The sequence below is a fragment of the Plasmodium relictum genome (assembly GCF_900005765.1).
Source record: "Plasmodium relictum strain SGS1 genome assembly, contig: PRELSG_99_v1_5, whole genome shotgun sequence".
Taxonomy (NCBI): Eukaryota; Apicomplexa; class Aconoidasida; order Haemosporida; family Plasmodiidae; genus Plasmodium; species Plasmodium relictum.
In genome coordinates, this window is record NW_021628803.1 from 9,510 (window position 1) to 9,928 (window position 419).

Genomic DNA, 419 nt, shown 5'->3' on the forward strand with positions numbered 1-419 from the left:
AGAGACAAAGGGAGATATTTATGGAATATTATAAAGAGAGATGGTTCACAGAGTTGTTAGAAGAATATGAAAAAGAAGAACATGAATTTATAAAAGAAGAAATAGAGGAGGCTGTAAAGGAAAAAAAAAATAACTTAGAAAATGAAATAAGAGAAGCAGCAATAGTAGATATAAAGAAGGAAGTAAATAAGAAGATAAAGAAGGAAAGATTAATATCAAATATGTGTGCAGATATATATATGATGGTACTAGACCAATGTAAAAAGGAAGAGATAGAATCCATGGAAAATGAGTTTCTTAAATCGTACATACAACAAAAGAAAGAACGTGAAGGATCATGTGAACAAAAAATGGGAAGTAAGAAAGTAGATGAAATAGAAAAAGAAAAAGAAATGAATATTATGATAGAGAAGAAAAAA

The 419-nt window shown here is 27.7% G+C and overlaps 1 protein-coding gene across 1 annotated transcript in view; it reads left to right on the forward strand.

Annotated features, from left to right (window-relative positions):
* Positions 1-419, forward strand: part of PRELSG_9901100 (surface-associated interspersed protein (SURFIN)) — a gene marked incomplete at both ends in the record, with an annotated part of 1,499 nt that overhangs the window by 745 nt on the left and 335 nt on the right. Inside the window, one exon of the mRNA XM_028677601.1 lies at positions 1-365. This exon is cut by the window's left edge and continues 745 nt beyond it. Within this exon, the coding sequence (XP_028531335.1) occupies positions 1-365 (365 nt within the window). The remainder of the gene's footprint in view (positions 366-419) is intronic.